At 43.4% G+C, this 18,088-nt stretch overlaps 1 protein-coding gene across 10 annotated transcripts in view; it reads left to right on the forward strand.

Moving 5' to 3' along the window:
* The window catches only part of RUBCN (rubicon autophagy regulator), a 68,952-nt gene extending 56,375 nt beyond the window's left edge, over positions 1 to 12,577 (forward strand). For all 10 annotated transcript variants that reach the window (XM_053220981.1, XM_015081546.3, XM_015081550.3 and 7 more), the window contains 9 exons: positions 3,183 to 3,243; positions 4,255 to 4,387; positions 5,086 to 5,231; positions 6,065 to 6,129; positions 6,593 to 6,831; positions 7,395 to 7,456; positions 8,157 to 8,310; positions 9,426 to 9,519; positions 9,744 to 12,577. In XM_053220981.1, coding sequence (XP_053076956.1) covers positions 3,183 to 3,243; positions 4,255 to 4,387; positions 5,086 to 5,231; positions 6,065 to 6,129; positions 6,593 to 6,831; positions 7,395 to 7,456; positions 8,157 to 8,310; positions 9,426 to 9,519; positions 9,744 to 9,922 — 1,133 coding nt within the window. In that variant the 3' untranslated portion in view covers positions 9,923 to 12,577. The remainder of the gene's footprint in view (positions 1 to 3,182; positions 3,244 to 4,254; positions 4,388 to 5,085; positions 5,232 to 6,064; positions 6,130 to 6,592; positions 6,832 to 7,394; positions 7,457 to 8,156; positions 8,311 to 9,425; positions 9,520 to 9,743) is intronic.
* The last annotated feature ends 5,511 nt before the right edge of the window (positions 12,578 to 18,088 follow it).

Genomic DNA, 18,088 nt, shown 5'->3' on the forward strand with positions numbered 1-18,088 from the left:
TAGAGCTGATGAAAAGAAGGGCAGGTTTGGAGCTGAAAGGCAATAGATTTTTAACTGGCACAATATATAGAGAAAGAAGTTCATGAACTGTATTTTCCAACAAGTTTTTAAGTTCTGTCCAAATCAAGGTAACCAGTGCTTCTCCCCACACTGCCCTTTTAAATACATTTTTTTTAAAAGCAGAATAATTGTAAGTTTCCATTTTAAAAAGTTTCCTCTCCAGTCAGCTGTTACAGATAATTCATTGGAGTTGGATATCCAAATGTGTTGGGTGTCACCTTATCTGCTGGAAGAAAAGCAGGAAGGAAACCAGCGTCAAACTGGCCAGTGAATTCTGAAGTCGACTCTCTTCCTGTGCCTTACTTTGTTTAAAAATTTGCAGATTTTGCTAGGGTACCAAGGTTTTAACCCTTTCTTTCCTGATCATCCCAATACCAGTGTCTGGACATGGAAAAATTCTTCTTATAGCATGTCATTTTTTAATTGTTTTTATAATTCTGATTTTATTTTTTCAGTCAGTAGCAATAGCTTTATCTAAAGCATCAGAAACATTTGAAATCAGTTCTCTTAGAAAAAAAATACTTGTCAAATAATTAATTGAAAGTTTCATAATTATGTTAACTTCCATCCAATTGAATGGCCTTCTCCTCTGTTTACTCATTAATATTCTGTCTTATAGCCTGGTCTACTTTTATCCAGATCCTTGAGTAGTGTTTCCACCACACTAACTTAATTATATGTTTGAACTGACCAGAGAGTCTGCAGAATGCAGCAGAGGCCCAGTACCCACGGGGCCTTCATGGTACTTGGCCAGTGTCAGGTGTCTCTTTTGAGATCAGGTACTGCCTCCCCCTCTCCATTCTCAGGGGAAGATCGTCACAGCCAAACCTGTGTGGTCTTCCCCACTCTTGGAAGTATTCATGATTATCTAGGAAGTCATCGTACCTCTGGTAAAAAAGAAGAAACATGGTAAAGTATGATGTGACTGTACTTTCCAAAGAGCAGAGAATGATTGTTTTTCTCTTGAAGAAAACATGACTTTGCTCTGTGAGGTTGAAGAGCTGCTAAATAGCTTTTCGAAGACAGTGGTTTCCTTAGCAACCATGAATTATCACCACTTCTCTCTGATGCTCAGTGTTTTCTCTAATGGCCTAGCCCTACAGTAACAACATTGGTTAGCTCTTTATTCAAGGATATCTGTCTACGATTTTTCTCTCATTTTTCCTTTTCTGTCACAAAGCAAAAATTTGCTTTTTGCTGTTAGCCAATTATTTATTTAGAAAATATTTTCTGAAAACTTATTATGTAGAAAACACTCCAGAGTTATAAGGACAAGACTATGTACAAATCCAAGGCAGTGTAAGTGTTATTCAAATGAATGCTACAAGCTAAATGGTCTGTGAAGGTCTATTGCCTAGAATTTTTTTCTTCACTGGTGTTCTTTAGAATGGAATAGACAACTAGCACTGTATTGAGATCTGGATTTTGGTGGTACAAATTCACACAGAAAATATATACACAAACTTCTTTGTTAATAAAAATAGGATTTGTTATTTACTTGTCAGAAATTTTGTTGTTGTCTTAAATTTTTCTGTGCTTAACATATGAAAATTCACTGACAGATTCCAATTCTGTTCTCTCACTTGCGTATATAGCTTTGAAAACATTGATTTGTTAGGAATATTACCTGAGTATACAGGGCTTATATACAGTGCCCTGTATTATATATTTTTAGGGCCAAAACAGAAGAGTTAGACATGCTCTCATTTCCTTATGAGGAGATTTCATGATCTAGTGGCATATACAAAAATATATACACAAAGGAAATGTGAAAAACAATTGAGCTACTCATGGCCAGTTGCAGAGTGATGCCATGTAAGCTTTAGTGCTCTGTTGAGGGGCTCACATGCAGTAGATTGATCATTGTGTAGCTTTCTTTCTTTCTTTTTTTTTTTTAATTTTTTTAATGTTTATTTATTTTTGAGAGGGGGTGGGGAGAAAGAGACAAACATGAGCAGGGGAGGGGCAGAAAGAGAGAGACACAGAATCTGAAGCAGGCTCCAGGCTCTGAGCTGTCAGCACAGAACCCGACATGGAGCTCGAACTCAGGAACTGTGAGATCATGACCTGAGCTGAAGTTGGATGCTTAACCGACTGAGCCACGCAGGCGCTCCAATCATTCTGTAGCCTTAATCAGGAAAAGAATGTCTTTTCACTGGGCATCAAAGGAAATGAAGGATGAGACTTACCAGAACAGTCTCGTTTTCATAACTTGAATGCACTCTATCTTCCCTCCTCAAACATGACTGCTATACTTCACATTTTCCCCATCAAACATATTTGAGAAGATGAGGTCTCTGGAGGTTCAGGCATATCATTTTTAGAAATCCTCTTCAAAATCCTTTATGAGAAATAGGCTTTGGAAAGTCTGCCGTATTTTCCTGCAATTATGCCTGAAAGTTCAGTAGAAAACATCATGTTGAATATCTCCATGAAAATGTGTTGGTTACCAGGCATCTTCAGGGAGCTGCCAAGTCATAGAGAACTTCTCTTCTTTCCTGTGCCGCCAGACAAAAAGGAAATCTTTCCATGAAGCTTTTATAAGGATGCAGCAGACTTTGCATTCAGGAGTGATAGCAGTAGTGGTCAGATGTTAGGAGCAAAGTTCCAGTTCCACATAACATTTAATGAGTTACTTCTGTGATCCAATTTCTGTGTTAAGTACTGATTTTGTTATAAAAAAGAGCTAGACAGAGCTCTTACCTCAGAGTTTATCATTTAAGAGGGCTTGAGATTGAGAGAATGAAGGAGAGATTGGAGTATTCTTTGTGTGTTTGTGTTGATAGAGGGTATGTCCCTGTGTGCCTTAGGATGCTACCTTTTCTCATTCACTGTTTTGCACCAAATCTGAGTCTGTGTTCCACCTGGATTTGTAGCCATTTCGACCATTTCCATACTATGCATAATGTCACTTATTCAGTCTGGTTGTAACTTAAACAGAGCCAAACTATAAATCATATGTAGAGCTTCATCTGGACTCTGCTCCTTACCCTGCATAGAATGTAGCTTGTAGCTGCTACCCTGAGCACTTAGCTGGCAAAAGCTTGGAATGGTTTCCATTGTTATTATCCCTTATTTCCTCCCTTTCCATTTCCCACTCCCTTTATCTGTTTTCCCCTTAGATGCTGACATCAGAAGGAACACTGCCTCAAACAGCAAATCCTTCACTTCCTCCCAGTCTTTGTAAGTACTTTTTTCTTTCTTTTAAATAAAACCTGGGGGTATGTGGAGAAACAAACCCAGTTCTTGGGATATGGAGGGGAAAGGCCATAGAGGAAGCATGCAAATTCACAAAGAGACAAAACAAAGTGATGGGCCTGCCTGATGGTGGTGGTGAGCCCCCGGCAGTAGAGCAGAAGATCATTGGTTCAAACAGGGTGGGCTCTAGTGGAGGCAAAGCTCACAGTCTGGATTATTCCTTCTCTGCTGACTTTGATTATACCAGAGGCCACCAGAAGATCAGATCCGAAAAGAGAGAGCAGTGATCCTGATTGCTGATTATGAAATCAAATTGAACTGGTTTCACATTGTAGATCCAACCAGGGGAAATAGTCCCCCGTTCCGGAGCAACAAACAGTCCTTTATCTTTCACAAGGCAGTTTGACTCAATTTATTTTGTAAACCCATGTTATAGCCCTCGTTTTGCAGTTAAAGAAATGGGAGTTTAGAGAAAGGAAGTGATAGAGAATCCCTAACTAGCGTTGCCATGTAATGCTATTTTTTTTAAGTTTTTTTATTATTTATTTTTGAGAGAGAAAGAGACAGAGTGCAAGTGGAGGAGGGCCAAAGAGAGAGGGAGACACAGAATCCAAAGCAGGCTCCAGGCTCTGAGCTGTCAGCACAGAGCCCAACATGGGGCTCGAACTCACAAACCGTGAGATCATGACCTGAGCTGAAGGTGGACACTTAGCCGACTGAGCCACAGAGGCGCCCCCCCCTTTTTTTAATTTTTTTTTATTATTTAGCCATGTAATGCTATTAAGTGGGGTTTGAGCCTAAGTCGTAAGACCATAAGGTCAATATATTTTCCTCCACACATGTATCTGAAGATGATGAGAAAAGAAGCCAGGCAGACTGGGGGTACTGTGAGTGTTCTCAGCTCAGAAGTCACAGGGTATAGTATCAGTTCCTGGAGGGCGGGCTCCCATCTTCCTGTCTTTTCTCTGCTCAGCCTTCCCTGCATCTCCTTTCCAGCTCCCACTGCTTCCTACACTCCACGTCTGCAGAGGCGGTGGCCATGGGACTCCTGAAGCAATTTGAAGGCATGCAGCTGCCAGCTGCCTCAGAGCTAGAATGGCTGGTTCCAGAGCATGATGCCCCTCAGAAGGTAGATTTCTTCAGCTTTTTTTCCTCTACCCACTGTCCAGCCCCACGAATCCATGAGCGTCTCTGATGCTTTTCTCCTCTGTCACTTGTCCCCAGTCTAGAATGAGCCTTAGTGTTTCCTTCCTCGCTCACAGAAGCCACTTGTTACAAATGTGCTGAGTGAATAAATGAATGAATGAAGAAGATATGCTTGCCTGGGTTTTCCCTAGCAGTTGTCAGAACAGGAGATAATAGCTCCTTCATTTTCCTTATTCCACATGACTGCTTACTAGACCCAGAGGTGGAACTCCTGTATTTTGAGACACTGTGAAAAGACACTGTGAAAGACATTTGAACTCCTGTATTTTGAGACACTGTGAAAAAGTACATTGTTCATAGTCTTCTTTGCTCTATAGTTGAGTAAGGCATGAAGCATCTTGGCATAGCAAGGGTCCTGAGGTGGCTTCAGGGACAGCATCAGCAACGGGTGCCATGCCACTGGAATGCTTTTTCTGTTCTTTTTACTTCTTGGAACACAAGGTCCTCACTTGTAGTAGCCTGGTGCCTCAATGATTTATTCTGAGGGCCAAGGTTGCTTGAAGCCTTTACCTGAGATGATCCTGACACCTCTTTGATTAATGTGTTTCTGTCATGACCAAAGAGTCAAGCATGTTCTCCCAGACCGTCCCTGTTGGACCAACCTGTGCTTCTCTCCTGCAGCTCCTGCCCATCCCTGACTCACTGCCCATCTCACCAGATGACGGGCAGCATGCGGACATCTACAAGCTGCGCATCCGTGTTCGTGGCAACCTGGAGTGGGCTCCACCCCGGCCTCAGATCATTTTTAATGTTCATTCAGCCCCGACGTGAGTAGGCAGTGTCTGTGTCCTTTGGAAAATGGATATATCTTTGGGTTGTCAGGGCAGTCTCCTCACCTCTTGTCTCTGCCTCCAGCTGTAACTCCCACACAATTCTGTTCACTTAAAGGCAGAGAGTGAAGATTATGCATCTTGTCGCAAGTCTTACTCCTGATCCTCCTGTTGCTTCCCAGAGATAACCGGGAATGAGGTCTTTTATCACTGGCCTTCCCGACCTGTTGTCTTCCTCCCAACAGTCTTGTGAGCTTACTGGTGTTTCTTTCTTTCTTTTTTAAAAATTTTTTTTAAGTTTATTTATTTTTGAGAGGCAGAGAGAGAGAGAGCAAGCAAGCAGGGGAGGGACAGGGAGAGAGGTAGAGAAAGGGAATCCCAACCAGGCTCCGCACTGTTAGCACAGAGCCTGATGCAGGGCTCGAACTCACAAACCATGAGATCATGACCTGAGCCGAAACCAAGAGTCGGATGCTTAACCAACTGAGCCACCTAGGCGACCCCTGTTTTTTTTCTCGTAAGATGGATGATTGCCTTTCTTTCCTCTTGTTCTCTCCTCTGTCCTGTTTCTCATCTCTTACATTTGTACATGAAGTGTGGTTCATTTGTTAGGGACTGTCCCTGCCTTGACCTAAATTCTAACCTAGTAATCCTCGGTTTGAATTGGTTCTCCCAGTGGGTTCTTTTTATCCAACTCTAAAAAGCAGTAGGTGAATTCCCCACTCTTGCCATACGTAACAAGAGCCCTGTGTTTGCCTCCTTATGCTTTATACCCCAGAGGCCTCCTGTGGCTGGTATTTGCCAAAGCCCTCTCCTTCCCTTCTCCTCAGGAGGAAGATCGCTGTGGCCAAGCAGAATTACCGCTGTGCAGGGTGTGGCATTCGGACTGACCCCGGTGAGCATCTTCTCTGACCCCCAGTCCGCCTCCAGTGACTGTGCCCTCTCACACCCTTGGGGCTGGTCAGAGAGGCTGTGAGAGGAGGCAACAGAGCAGAACTGGGAAAGGAAAAGAAGGGGCCCAGACCCGGAAGGTAGGGCTGTGCAGGATTACTGGCAATCAGAGGGAAATGATTTCTGGGGGCCCGTTACCAACATCGTGTACCAAAGAAAACTGGGTACTCTGGGCCAGGTTCTTGGAATCTGGATCTTACCAACTCTGCCAGAATTTGTTTCCTCAGTGGCCTTCAGAGAGGGACACAGAAACCCACTCTGTGGGTTTCCTCTAGCTTTGGGAGCACAGAAATGGATGGAGACCAGTGGCCATCCCTTTCTGCTCTTTGAAAAGGAGCAAGAGAGCTGCCTCACCAACTTATAGATGGGAAAGCCACATCTGACCTTTGACTTTCTGGTTTTTCCAGATTATATCAAGCGGCTGCGGTACTGTGAGTACTTGGGCAAGTACTTCTGTCAGTGCTGCCATGAAAATGCTCAGATGGTCATCCCCAGCCGGGTTCTGCGCAAGTGGGACTTCAGCAAGTACTATGTCAGCAATTTCTCCAAGGACCTGCTCATTAAGATCTGGAACGATCCTCTCTTCAATGTGCAGGACATCAACAGTGCCCTCTATAGGAAGGTCAAGCTGCTCAATCAAGTCCGGGTAAGATCGTTGAAAGGCCATATCACAGATTACCCTCCTCATCCCTCATCCTCTCCCTCTGTTCATGCAGCCTTTGCTAGGATCACGACATTTCTGTCACTGTGTCAGAGCTGTAACCGTCTCATTACTCACACTTTCTCTACATGCTTTCTCAGACTCTTGTCATTTCTCACCTGTCTAGTTAGAGCCTCAAACCTACTAATGGCAGGTCTGAAGCCATAGATGGCACTCAGTGACAAAAGCAGGAGTTTTCCCTGCACTGAAAATATACTGAAGGGAGAATAGGGTATCAGGTGGGAAATTCAAATTCTGGATTTCTCAGTGGCTTCCAGTTGTATACGTGATTTGGGAGCACAACCCAGCAGAGGTGCCCTCCCTGACTGGAGGTCATTTTGAAGCAAGTTATTGAGTTACAGATGTAGAGAATAGTTTGGCTCTGGCTGCTGCATGCAAAGCTTCCAGACCTCCAGGGTTTAAAGGTACTGGTCATTCTAATAATTGTTTCTTTCCTCTTCATACCTGCTCTTACCCCCCACTCACCACCACAATGTCTTTCTCTTCAGCTGCTGCGGATCCAGCTGTATCACATGAAGAACATGTTTAAGACTTGCCGACTGGCCAAAGAGTAAGTCTCGTGTGGAGGCCAGACGCCTCTTGCTGGGTTAATGTCTCTGAAACAGACACGCCCCAGCAGTTGTCCCTTGTTGTGTGAAGAAGGAAAGTAGAGAGATTTGTAGAGAATTCCAGAAATGGTCAGCAAAAAGCCTGCAGCAGTTGAGTGTGTCTGTATCCTCTCTGGAAGGGAACTCTGTGGTTGTTCTGTCAGGCCAGACCTGCCACTCTTTGCAAGCTGGCATGAATCACTGTGCAAGAAGGTATAAAAGTCACTTCTCACTCACATCTAGTAGTGTGGAGGGTCTGGAGTGGTCTGGAACTCCTAGGCTGGCCGAACACTGCCCACCCTCATCGACTCTGTCTGGGCCCTTCTTTTCCCTATCCTGCTTCTGGATAGTACAGATCCTTCTACCTTGATGTGCCATACACAATGTTCATTTTCTTCTTCTTCTTCTTTTTTTAAAGTTTATTTATTTATTTTGAGAGCAAGAGAGACGTGAGGGTGGGGTACAAAGAGAGAGAGGAAGAGAGAGAGAATCCTAAGCAGGCTCCACAGTCAGCATAGAGCCCAGCATGGGGCTCAAACTCAGGAACTGTGAGATCATGACCTAAGCCAAAACCAAGAGTCAGATGCTTAATCGATTGAGCCACCCAGGTGCCCCCAAAATGTTCGTTTTCGGCTCCTACCTACTTCCCCTCATTTTCTGTAGGCTTCTGGATTCCTTTGACACAGTTCCAGGCCACCTGACCGAGGATCTCCACCTATACTCGCTGAATGACTTGACTGCAACCAGGAAGGGAGAGCTGGGGCCCCGGCTTGCTGAGCTCACCAGGGCAGGGGCTGCCCACGTAGAGCGATGCATGGTAAGATAGTCTCACTTTATCATGTGACTGGACTCTTGCTTAGGGATACAGGGAGTGGGATGGACCCAAGTTCTTGCCATGCAGTTTCAGGAAGTTGAAATGGCCTGTCAACACTGGGAGAAAAACTGGGTAGGATTGCTGTTCCTGGGATTGGTGAACAGCTAATTCATCCAGATCTAAAGAACCTGAAATCAGAAGAGGATGTGGTGCTGGCACTGCCCCTGGGTAAGGGCAGGACTAAGCAGGCCTTCAGTGTAGAATTGTCCTGATGTGGGAGGAGAGAACCCTGAATTAGAATCTGGAGAGGGACTGGGTCTCCCTCCACTTTATCATTCTCAAATTACTGTGACCAAAGGAAGTACTTTGCCCTCTCTGCAGCAAGCCTCAATTTTCTTGTCTGTAACATGAAGATAATAATTAATAGCCCCTGCTCTTCCCTCTCAGTAGTTTTGAGAATTGACGAAATAATTTACATGAAAGCATTTTGTAAACTTCATTCTATAGATGCAAGTTATTATTGTCCTTGATATACTCAACATGCCAAAAATTCAGAAGTTCCATTTTTAGAATTTCCCATCTTAGAATATGCCCAGTGTGTGTTCCTGTGACAGTCCCAGAATTAGAGCTCAAAATAGGGCATATGTAGAGATCCTGTATAGTAGGGGGAATTGGAAAGGTTTTGCTATAACCTGATTCAAGGCTGGGTGTTATTTTGGAGAAATGCCCTTGCCATCACATTTTATGTTAATTGGCTGTGGTTCCTATTTCAAAATAGAGTCATCACCCAGCCTGGAATTCTGACTTTAGGAAGCCCCTTGTGGCATCATCCCTTCTTTCTTTACAACTCTGCATTGTGAACCACTCTTGTGGTTGCAGTTTCTCAAACTCATGCTCCCTTGTCTCCATCTTAAAGGTTTGTCTAACACTGCCCAGTCCTGGCCCCAGTTTGGCTGTCATGTCCAGCCGGTCTCTTCCCAGAAGGCGGGAGAACCCCTTAGGGCCCACTCAAGTCTTCTTTATATTTTGCCCCGTCCCCCACTTGGGTTCATCCTCTTGTGCCAGTTCCTGGTTTGCTGCCCCTGATTTTGCTGCTTGTCCCTCTCCCCCCACCCCAGCTCTGCCAAGCCAAGGGCTTCATCTGTGAGTTCTGTCAGAACGAGGATGACATCATCTTCCCTTTTGAGCTCCATAAGTGCCGGACCTGTGAAGGTAAGTACTGGTCCGGGTGTGGAGTGGGCAAACCAGACTGAACACGAAGCTCATTTATTTCCCTCAGCCGTCCCTATTAGGAAGAGTTCAGTTTGTCTCAGAAACTCCCTGTTTTCACCGCAGGTGCACCTAGTAGTGGCAAGAAGGGGCTGTGGCAGTGATTTACTTCTGGCTTGAGATAATACAAATAGTTTTCTCTTTTTTTTTTCACCTTCCCTGAATAGAGTGTAAAGCATGTTACCATAAGGCTTGTTTCAAGTCTGGAAGCTGTCCCCGCTGTGAGCGGCTGCAGGCCCGGCGGGAATTGCTGGCCAAACAGAGCCTGGAGTCTTACATGTCAGACTACGAGGAGGAACCCACCGAAGCCTTGGCTCTAGAGGCCACCGTCCTGGAGACCACCTGAAGAAAGCACATTAAGCCCTCTTCTAGGCGCTAGGGTCACACATAATGCAGAACTGAGCCACCCTTTTAAGGACTTTCCCCACTTGGTTTTTTTTTTTTCTTTGATTATTATCATCATTTTTTTTTATGACTTATCTAACGTCCATGTGTAATCAACCTTTGTTAGGTTGGTGAGGTCCAGTCTGTTGTGACAATGTGTAGGTACCGGGTATTTCCATCAGAACTGACACACAGGTCCTTAATGTGAAGCTTCTAGTGCCTCTGTCAGGGGAGTGGACAATGAGACCCTGTGCTTCTGATATCCATGGCCTTCTCCACTTGGACCAGATCCGGTTTCAGCTGCATTTCAAGTATCATTTCCAGTTTTATTTTGTTTTAGTTCTGGAGCTTCTGAGTCAGGCCTTTCTCAACCAACTCACTTCTCCTTTGCTGCTGAAATAGGAGGACGACGGAGTTTTCTCTCTCAGTCCTGAAATAGAGTCAGACTGCACCCTGAGGAGAAGCATTAGAGGATGGGAGTACATCGTGGGCATTCTGTCCAGCTTATTTAGGTATTTTTTAGGCCATAAAAGCAGCATTATTACCTGGAATCCTCAGAGACCTCAAGGAGTCCACCATGTGACCTCCTTGTTTGAAGTATTCTAGGCAAAGATGATGTCACAAGCTGACTTTCTTTACCCTGGTGGGCTTGAAGCAAAGAAACAGAACTGATACTTAGGCCAGACCCCTTCACAGCCTTACACCCAGCATAAGTGAGGCCACAGCTCTGTTGCTTAAGGAGCATTTATTCAGTCAGAGGAGCTGTTGGCCTCCTCTTAAGTGATAAGGTCTCTTTTTTTCAACCTAGCTCTGGTGTATATATGATCTTTCAAGCTTAGGCAAGTCCCTGATGCCATCCTAAGTTGAGGACAAAAACTCTATCCGCCATCTTATTTGTGGGTCTCTTGCCACTGTGCCCATTGCTAGGTGGTCATTTTGGTTCTGAGTAAAAGTATGGCCCAACTCCATTCTCATCCCCTTCCTGCAACAGAGTTGGGACCCTCCCTGGTGGATGAACTCTTACCTTTGTTTCTTTTGTTAAAGTTGGGGTAAGGGTGGGGAAGCTTTCTGCTATTAGTGGGGTTAGGGAACTTGGCAATTTGTGGACATGAATGTGAGTGTGAATGTTCCTGTGTTCTTGGAATAACAAGAGCCTTTATGCCTATTATGCACTGAGCCATTTAGCCTGGTGATATCCATATGTTCAGTCATTCTTTCCATATTACTAATTGCAACACACACATACCCTTTCTTAAGATGTGTGTTTCTAGGGGACCGTGATATGTTTGTGGTGTTCTTTAAGTTGCTATAGCTCCTGACCTCTGCGTATAACACTGGTCAGGGTTACTGTTCTGAAGGCTGGCGGCTCTGTGAACAAAAGCCCACAGCGTTTTGTTTTGTTTTTGTTTTTGTTTCATTCTGGGACTGACTTCTTGTATACCTGTCTTTCCATAGTTGGTTGCTAATAGAAAAAACTTGGTGTAGATGCTACCCCAAGAAGCCGAACAGAAAGTAGCACATGGTTGGTGGAAGCCAATGAGTGCCTGAGCTGGAGGCACCCAGGAGTCTCACAGGAAGTAGAAGGGGCAGGAAGGAAGTGGCCAGAGCTGAGGCTGTACCAGGGCAACAGGGAGCAGGGAGGAATTGACGCATGGCATTGATCTCTCTGCCTCGGACTTGGGATCGGGCTGGAAGACCCTGAGCTTGTTCTCCCTTTAGTTCATCGGGAAGACTCTGAGAGCCAAGACTTCCAGCCCAGCCCAGTTTTGAAGGGCTAACTAGGAGCCTTGTCCTACCTAGGAGCTTTGGGAATTGCCCCACAAAACTCAAGGCTTACTAAAGGTTAGGCCTCAGATTCAGACTCAGGGGTTTGTAAAAAATGGTGAACTCTGCTTCTAGTTGTGGTACAAATTACACATCCAGCTCCTTACTCCAAGTCACTACACTGGAAGAGAGATGCACTCTCATTATTGTTCCACCTGTTTCATATTAGCATAGGACCAAAAGATGGAAAACGACAGTTTCCAAAGTTGAGCTCAGCAGTCTTACATGCTCCTGGTTTTTCACTTATTTTTCTCCACCTTTCACATTCCATCTCTTTAGATTGTGTATCTGTTTTAGTGACCCTGACACTCTGCTGTCATCACTGTCCAAATACCCATTTATTTATTTATTTCAGAGGAAAGAGTATGGGATATTTTGAAAGCACTTTGCAACTAATACCAGTATCTGAAATCCCCTGCTGTTGTGGGGAAAAGCTTTGAATGCACTGAAGAGAGTTCTTTCTGAATGAAATGGGAGGGAAAAAGTGTTCTTTTTTATAAATAAAGGGAAAAAAGTTAAAAGTTTGCTTGCAAGGTAGAGACAAGATTCAAGACATTGCAGAAGAGTGGAAGGCAAATATTTTCCACTTAAATGAGGCTATTATTGACTTTCTCTGCCAAGGCTTTAGAGTTTTTGTTAAATTAACATAAAAGGAGCAAGAGTCTATATAGAGATGTTCTGTTCATGTGCAACTTGTGTTCTGAACTGGATTTCTATTCACTGTAATACATACACAGCCTAACAGTTCATTGTCATCTTTAATAAACTAAGGAAATAAAATTCCTGCCTTTTATTTGTCCACCTTGACTATCAGGAAATGGTTTTGAGTGTTTACTATAAAGCAGGCATGTCTGAAAATTCAGGAGGTTTCTGAGTCAGGAAAAGTGGGTCAGAATGCATCATCACTGACTTGTTATGTGACCTTGAGCAGATCACTTTGTTTCTCTGGATTTTTTTATTCCTTCATGTATAAAAGACGTGGGCACAGTCATTACCAGTGCATGAGGTGTGCCCCTTACCCATTCCCTTGATGTAAGTATCTTTTATTTTAAAGTGATGTTAATCTTTCTCTCTACAGCATCTTAATTGTGTCAGGTGCTGCCAGTGCAGAGCCTGATGTGGGGCTCAAACTCACAAACCATGAGATCATAACCTGAGCTGAAACCAGGAGTCTAACCAACTGAACCACCTAGGCGCCCCTACCCTGCAACTTTCTGAACATTTCTGCTTTAATATCTCTTGGTCATCTCCAACTGATATGTCTAAAGCTAACTTAAGTATCATATTTCCCCAAACCTAAAAATTAGTCACTCCAGTTTGAAAATTTGGTTTTGACTCCTTCCTCTCTGAGTCAGGTGGCATGTTCAGCTAGTAAAGCATATTTCCTTCCCACCACCTGTCATCAAATTCTGTTGAATTTTCTTTTTAAAGTAAATCTATTTTGTTCCTTTGCTATCACTTGCACACAAATTCGGTTTCTTATCTTAATCTCAGCCATCTCTAGCCATGCCAATCTCTTCCTATTTAATCACCCATTAAATATTTGGGTACCTACTGTATGCCAGTTTCTGTGCTAAGTTCTGTGGCTACTGGAGGGAGCAAAATGGAGACAGTCCTGACTCTAGGGCACTTAGAGTCTTAAGGGGGAGACAGACATTGCCTAAAGTCACCAAAATGAATATGTAATTACAAGCTGTAATAGGAGCTATGAAGGAAAAGAGTATATACTATTGAATTGAAAAAAAAGGAGGGGGGGTGGACCTAATTTAGGTTGGAGACAAGGCCCCTGTTAGGTACAGAGTAGAGAGAAAGGGCTCCAGATGAGAACCAGCATTTGTGTTGGTAGAGACAGGAGGAGTTTGGGCAAGGACCTGCAAGAAGGACATACTAAGCAGGTTAGGCTTTATTCTTAGGGCCTTGGAAAGTCATTGAAGAGTCTTAGAGAAGTGATTCATCTGGTTAAAATGTCAGTGTGTACTTTTCAGAGAGTAAATAGAGTAAAGCAAGAGTAGAAGCAGTGGGATCTTCTAGAGAGATGGTTGCAGTCATTCAAAGAGAGAAATGATGTTGGTTTTGACTGGGATGTGGTATATTGTCATCGCTGTCTGCACATTACCCAGAGCCTCTGAAAACAAGATGCATTCCAAATGTTCTACAATGACTCGGACATTTTAAACCAGTGAACAAAAGGCTGAGGGGAAAGATATTGGAAAGATACTGGGATAAATGACAGAATCCAAGGAAAACTGACCACTAAGTCTCGGGAACTGTGGAGACCAGGACAGCTGTAGGAACATCAGGTGCAAGATTTATAAACCTCTTGTTGCCAGTGAGGCAGGTCAAAGAGTAATGACTGTGTTGGGGACTCACCCCTGAATACTGGGACACACCCCAAAGAAAGGGGTGCTATGCGTTGGACAGTCATCCATTTCTGGCGTTGACTCTGTTATCCATCACTCCCTGTGGCCCCAAGTGTGCGTAGATTTGCTATACCCTGTAATGGTATAACAAGTAAGCATGCTCTTTATAGCATCTTGGTTAAAGTGAGGCTCAAGCCTGCTTCCTTTTTCCTATGAACTTCTGGCTTAGAGTATGGGTAACAGGAATCACTATGCTCACCATATCCTGCTGACTCTTCTGCCCTGACCAACTACAGTCTTCTCCCATATCCAGTCTCCAGGGTATCAAACTGCCAGCTGTTAAAATTTTAGTGATAGCAACTGCCAGATGGCCCTCACTTTCCCATTGCGAGCTTGATGTTCTTGGGATCAAAGATGAATGTGATTAAAAAGGAAAGAGAATTTGCTTAGTGCTACTCCTCTAGGAGCGCGGAGAAATGAGGCTGTGCTTTACATATACCCTTGCCTCCCTCTATTCTGCGAACTGCTCCCAGAGGAACAGAAAGCAGAGAGCTATGCTCTGGCTTTGGAGGTCTATCAGAGACTTTGTCGTTAATTTTCCTTGGATTCTGTCATTTATCCCAATATCATTACACCAACTTAAGACCAGAACAGCGGGGTGTGAGGGTTAGTGGGTTAAAATAAATCTTGAGTGGTGGGAGGGCTCCTAGGTGGGTGGGAGCTTTAGTGACCAGCCTTCTGAGAGGCTGCAGCAAAACAGTAAAATGCACGGATGACCTGAAACCTTTTGGCAACTCGTCACCCTAGGTAAGTCCTGTCCTTTTCTCTCACTGCCTGGGGAGTTTCTCACTTGTTTTCCTTTCAGAGTTGTGCTTGGAGTTCCCAACTGGTTTTATCTCCCCACTGGCCCACAGAAGGAACAGGAGCTCCCCTCCCAGCTTTTCCCCCAAGCCCTTGTTGCCGCAGCAAACACAACTGCTTTAGCACCAGCAGCAGTGAGGGAAAAACACGTGAGGAATACACAGCTTTCCTTTCCTCCCTCGCCTGCCAGCCTTTGCCACTTAGAATCTGGGGGAAGAAATTCAACCTAGGTGTCAATAGGTCTCCCTACGCAAAGGACTAAAAGAAGATTTGTGTATTTCTCCTTTAACCACTGGAAGCCCCACAACCCATAGATCTAACTGAAAGAAAGTCCTGACAAGGTGAAAAGCAGGAATGAGACCTACAGAGGAAAAGGGAATGAAAGAGAGCTTCTCTGTCTCTCTTTCTCTTTTGTTTAATCAATAATATTTAATTTTCTAATTAACATCCACATGCTTAAAGTCCACAAGAAAAGTATATGGTGAAAAGCCATGTGCCCAGTGTTTGCCTCATCCCCTTTGGTAGTCCCTCATTACTTTTCCATTTATACTTAGAGCGTTTCTTTATACAAGCAAATAATGTATACTTGTTATTCTTCACCCGTTTTTAAAAATTGACATATATACATTAATGTACCTTGCTTATTTTTATTAAAAAAATTTTTTTAACATTTCTTTTTGAGAGAGTGTAGCAGGGGAGAGGCAGAGAGAGAGGGAGACACAGAATCCAAAGTAGGCTCCAGGCTCTGAGCTGTCAGCACAGAGCCTGGTGTGGGACTCGAACTCATGAACTTGTGGGATCATGACCTGAACCGAAGTCAGATGCTTAACCAACTGAGCCACCCAGGCACCCCTGTACCTTGCTTTTTTTTAAAAAACAGTGTTTCTTAAAGAATTTTCTGTATCAGTACATGAAGAACTTCCTTATTCTTCTTTTTTAGTGGCACATTTTCCATTGTATGAATGGATAATAGTTTATTCAACCAGTTACTTACTGATGAGCATTTAAGTTGTTTCCCATCCTTTGTTAATACAAACAATGCTGCAGTTAAAAACCTGGTCATGTATTACCTCATGTGGATGCAAGTATGTCTATAGGATAAATTCTCCAAAGTGGAATGGCTGGCACAAAAAAATGTGCATTTGTAATTTTGGTAAATATTGCTACATTGCCCTCCACAGTCGGGATAAGGAGCTTGGGGCAGGGGTGTGTGGGGAGGATGGAAAACATTACTGTGGGGTCGTAGTCCCTTTACCTAAAACTCACCACTGTTTCTCCGCATAAGATAGTTTGGTTCCTTCCCCTGGCACATAAAGGATCTTCAATACCTGGTCACACTTTAGCTTCCTAACTTCATCTCCTGCCATTCCCTGAACTACTAGCACATTCCCAACTATACCTTGATCTTTCTTCCTTACAAGAGCTAACTCAGCTACATCATGGCTTTCTTTGGCTGTATTCTGCCCTACCCATTCTCTGTGAACCCTTAACACTCTTTCTGTACCTCCTGTTAGAACACTTCTCACACAGCCGTGTTATTTAGCATTTTCTGTAACAGAATAACGAGTGAATGGAATGAATGCCTGAATGGCCAGGTGGGCATTGGAATGTAAGGAACTGCCTGTTCTACATGGGAACAAGAATGGTTAGAAGTACACTACGTGTCAAGGACTGGATTGTTCTCACTTTGCCTCTGACTACTGCCCCTCTTAGCTCCTGATCTCCTTGGCACTAAATCTCTGCTGAGGTTTGGTTACATTCCCAAATCTTGAAGTGATGAAAATATACTCACCTGCCCTCTCTTCCCTCAGCTACTTTGTAACTGTTTCTGTTTTGTTTTGTCTTGTCCAGCAGCCATTATCAGAGAAGGTAACTTCCCAAATGTCCTTTACTCACTTTATTATTGAACTGACAGACTTTCCTTGCCAGAGACTAAATATGATGATATCTATATGCCCTAAAAACACCCCAGGAATTAAAAAATCTTCATGTCTACAAGGTAAGCTGACAGAAGAATGATAAATCCATGTGAAAAACTGCTGAAGCTGTTAAAATATTCAAATGTTTTCCAGCCAGAGATAGAAAAATAGCTTACAGTACAAAATCTGTATTTATTCTGAGGGCCTTTTTTTATTGTTACAAACTAGTTATGGTTCACAGGAAGTCAAAGCCTGATTTGCAGCAAGTTCTCAAGCTTCTCTTCTGAACATTTAACTTAGACTTGAGATCTCCATAGGCTAAGACCACTGTTCAACAGGAAAAAAAGGATGCCAGCCCAGCATGCATGCACGCATCCATCCATCCATATATCCATATATCCTAAGTAGACTTATGTTTCTGTGTTTCAAACATCATGCCACAGCTGGAATGCAAACAATCATAGAACATTGTTTCAAAAGGTGTTTGCTGCAGCATAATTTGTGAGTTCAAAGTTAACAGTGGAAAATATCTAAAAATAGATGCAACTATTAAAATGATGGTCATGAAGACCGTGCTAGTAACATAGAAAAAAAAATGTTATATTGTCATATGGAGACAAAGGGAGAAAAATATATGTGAAATACACATGAATCCCTACTGATATAAATAGATGATAGAATTAATAAATGAGTAAGAAGAGACAAATCTTCCTTACAGAAGAATTCAAACAATATCTGTAAATTATTCCCTTTCCAGGAGGTGGAGCTTAATCCTCCCTCCCCTTAAGAATGGACTAGAATTAGTAATTCACTTTAAAAAAACAAAAGTATGGAAAGAGAAAGTAGCACCTTCACATTGGAGAAACCTGGCCAACACTACCTTTACCAAATGATCAAGGTTAATACCGCCAATGATGTCATGTGGATATTATACACCCTGGATATAATGTGATGAGGTAGGCACATCACTTCTGTGGTTTTCTTTACAAAAATCCATAACCTCATTCTGCTCATGAGGAAAACATAAGACAAGCCCGATTTGAGGACTGTCTACCTGAGGTACCTGACCAGTGCTCCTCAAACTGTCAAGGTCATGAAAAACAAGGAAAGACTGAGGAACTGCCACATGCCAGAAGAGGCGATGGAGACACGATTGAATACAGT

The sequence above is a fragment of the Acinonyx jubatus genome, chromosome C2, assembly GCF_027475565.1.
Source record: "Acinonyx jubatus isolate Ajub_Pintada_27869175 chromosome C2, VMU_Ajub_asm_v1.0, whole genome shotgun sequence".
Taxonomy (NCBI): Eukaryota; Metazoa; Chordata; class Mammalia; order Carnivora; family Felidae; genus Acinonyx; species Acinonyx jubatus.